General features: G+C 43.7%; 1 protein-coding gene across 1 annotated transcript; it reads left to right on the top strand.

The window, feature by feature from the left end:
* Positions 3,023-3,337, top strand: LOC109838559. The gene has a single exon (XM_020406997.1). It carries the CDS (start codon positions 3,023-3,025, stop codon positions 3,335-3,337), a length of 315 nt encoding a protein of 104 aa, XP_020262586.1.

Genomic DNA, 3,738 nt, shown 5'->3' with positions numbered 1-3,738 from the left:
ATATATGTATGTTTGCGACCTCATTTACTGTGTCAATTAAGCTCTCCTCTTGATATTATAAATATCGGGACGAGGACGTGATCGAGGTAAAACTCGTACTCGGAGAGCTGGGCAAGCAGAGCCCAGGCCGCAGCAGACTCCACAGTATCTGATCGACGTCATGGTGCCGTTTACAGTAAGATTTTTGCAACACTTGAGGAGCGAGAGGAGTATCTGTTTCCGTTTGTAGTACCACTTTTAGGAGTGCCACCACCGATTGTACCCGTCGTGCCAAGTGAAGAGGCAATACCAATGAGTACACCACCACCACAATCAGCTGTTGATAGAGCCGCAGAGCAGGAGGCTTGGCTTAGTAAGATTGAGAAAGATATCAAACAATGAGAGCACCATAGTTTTAGGGCACACCAGATTCATGTGCAGCCTATAAATAAAAGAAATATGTGAAATTTTCTTAACGTCGACTCAGTAACAAAACAGAAGTTAGATGTAATCAGCGTAAAGGACATCACCGGAGGATAGCAATGACTTTATATTTTCGTCGGAGCAGCAAATATCACTTATTTGAGAGAATTTTATTTACTTCTTCGACAAGCAGTTAGAGCTAGTCCGATTGAAGCAGCGAGATATGCGTGTAGTTAATGAAGAAATCAAAACCAGCATGGTGACGATGGCAAGGACAAGGGGCCTAATGCAGAATCTAGAGAACCCCAACAACTGTGTAAAGATTTTTACCACTATCAACAAGGACAGTATAAGAAGAGAACACAATATAATTCGAGAGCGCCGTAGCAACCCAAAGTTTAGGGTACATGTTACAATTGTAACAAGATCAGACAAAGAGCGAAGGACTTGTCACAGTACTCCAGCAGGAAGCCATCTTGACAGAGGTCAGGGTCGGCAGTCTCAGAACCGCAATTACGCCAGCAGCGAAGGATAGAGACACTACCTGTTATTCCGAGGATTGAGGGGCCAGTAGGCCAGATTTGCATTATCCAGGAGATTCCTAAGGGACAGGTGGTCCTATATATTTTCCATCACTGATAGAGTTTATGCAGCCGTATCGCGTGATCATGGTACGAGCGGAGCTTTCTTCGTTTAGACCTTATTTTATTTAAAAATTTCGCATTATTTTATCTTTCATGCATTTATGGATAGGCTTCAGCTTAAAGCACATCCTATAGATGTTCCGTTATTAGTCTCTACTCCTTTAGGGGAGATATCCCTATTAGAGAGTACCTGTAGGAGCTGTATCATCAGTCTAGATGAGTTCGAGTTTCTCATAGATCTGATCGTGTTGCGGATGTCGGATTTCGACGTCATTCTCGGTATGGATTGGCTTTCATCCTACCATGTTAGTATCGATTGTTTTGCTAAAATAGTCAGCCTGTGAGCTTTTGTTGGGTTTATATAGATAGTAGCAACCTCATAGGGTAACCAGAATGCGGAGTTATTTCTGGAATACGTCGAGGAGGTGATGCTGAGGGACCAGAGTGCTGATTTTTGTGAGACTAGAGTTGTCTCAGTTTATCAGGATGTCTTTCAGGACATACCTAGGTTACCTCCTGTGAGAGAGGTTGACTCCTGCATCGAGTTGCAGCAGAGCACTTTACCGATATCCCGAGCACCCTATCGTATGGCACCTGCTGAGATGAGGGAGCTACAGACTCAGCTAGATGAGCTTTTGTCTCAGGTCTTTATTCGTCAGAGTCATTCTCCATAGGGAGAACCGATCCTCTTCATGAGGAAGAAGGACGATAGCTTATGATTATGTATAGATTATTGTGAGTTGAACAAGTTCGTTATCCGGATTAGATAGGATTTATGACTTGTTCGATCGGCTGCGGGGAGCGCAGCATTTCTCGAAGATTGATCTTCGTATTGGTTATTTTCTATTACGGGTTCGGGAGATGGATATTCCCAAAACTTCCTTTCTGACTCGATATGAGTCTTTTGAGTTTCTTGTCATGCCATTTGGGCTGACCAATGCACCCGCGGTGTTTATGGATTTGATGAACCAGGTTTTTCGTCCATACTTGGACCAGTTCGTGATTGTATTTATTGATGACATCCTTATTTATTCGAGATCGGAGGCCTTTGAATGAAAGGCAGATTAGTTATGCCAGCTAGTGCAGAGCTGAAGAAGGAGTTGCTTGATGAAGCGCATTGTTCTAGGTACACAGTGTATCCAGGCACAACAAAGATGTACAAGGACCTGAAGAGACACTTTTGGTGGAGCGGCATGCATAAGGAGATAGCAGAATATGTCGCTAGATGCTTTACCTGTCAGCAGGTGAAGGCAGAACATCAGAGACCAGCAGGAACCCTACAGCCTTTACCCATTCCGGAATGGAAATGGACGTGTATCTCTATGGATTTCATTGTGGGGTTACCGAGGTCAAAGAAAGGGAACGATTCTGTTTGGGTGATAGTTGATCGGTTGACGAAGTCAGCACATTTTATACCAGTGAGAACTACCTACACCGCCGAGACTTATGCGAGAATCTTCATTCGGGAGATAGTTCGACTACATGGAGTTCCAGAGACGATCGTGTCGGATTGAGGCTCAGTTTTCACTTCGCATTTTTGGAGGAGCTTTCAGGATTCGTTTGGCAGCAGATTATCATACAACAGTGTATTTCACCCGCAGACAGATGGGCAGACGGAGAGAGTAAACCAAGTCCTGGAGGACATGTTGCGGGCTTGCATTTTAGACTTCCAGGGCAGCTGGGAGGACCACATACCTTTGATCGAGTTCGCTTATAACAACAGTTATCAAGCGACGATTGGTATGGCTCCGTATGAGGCATTGTACGGGAGACCCTGTAGATCCCTGATTTGTTGGGCAGAGCTGGAGGATAGCTTATTGCTTGGGCCAGAGCTTGTGAGGCAGACTGCTGAGAAGGTAGCATTGATTAGGGAGCGTATTCTTGCTGCTCAGAGTCGACAGAAGAGCTATACAGATCAAAGACGACGACCTTTGGAGTTTCAGGGTGGAGATTTTGTTATGTTAAAAGTATCACCAATGAAGGGTGTTCAACAATTCGGCAGACGAGGAAAACTTGCCCCGAGATATGTTGGACTGTTCCGGATTACCGAGCGTGTTGGAGCGGTTTCATATAGACTAGATCTTCCAGCATCGATATCAAGTGTGCACGATGTATTTCATGTGTCGATGCTCAAGAAGCACCTACGCGACGAGGAGCAGCAGAGGGTGATCGATACATCTGAGATCGAGATTCAGACAGATTTGTCCACCATTGAGGTGCCGGTTTGCATCCTTGCTAGAGAGGACAAGAGACTAAGAAATAAGGTGATTCCTTTAGTTAAATTTCAATGAAACTGGAAAGGAGCTGAGGAGGCTTCTTGGGAGCGCGAAGAGGATATGCATCGCGACTACCCACACCTGTTTGAGCAGGTAAATTGATTGATTATGAATTGTTTGTGTTTATAATTATCTATATGATTATATTTATATTTAATACTAGAATGAGGGTATTAACACTTACCTCCTAATCATTCGGAACACATGGTATATATATGGGGGGGTTCCTTGTTTGGATTTTTCGCCCGACGTACTAGTTCTGCTTAGTTAGGGGTTAAGTGGGAGTATTCGCTTTCTAAATTGTTAAGTGTAGATATAGTTATATTTCATATCTGGAGATTAATCGTATGAGATGTGTATGTGAGGGTTTTCTTGTCTGGATTATTTCCTCAATGTACTTTTCTCATATTATTAAT

Source organism: Asparagus officinalis, chromosome 4 (genome assembly GCF_001876935.1).
Source record: "Asparagus officinalis chromosome 4, Aspof.V1, whole genome shotgun sequence".
NCBI lineage: Eukaryota > Viridiplantae > Streptophyta > Magnoliopsida > Asparagales > Asparagaceae > Asparagus > Asparagus officinalis.
The sequence above is the reverse complement of the archived record's forward strand: the minus strand, read 5'-3'. Positions and strand labels throughout refer to the sequence as shown.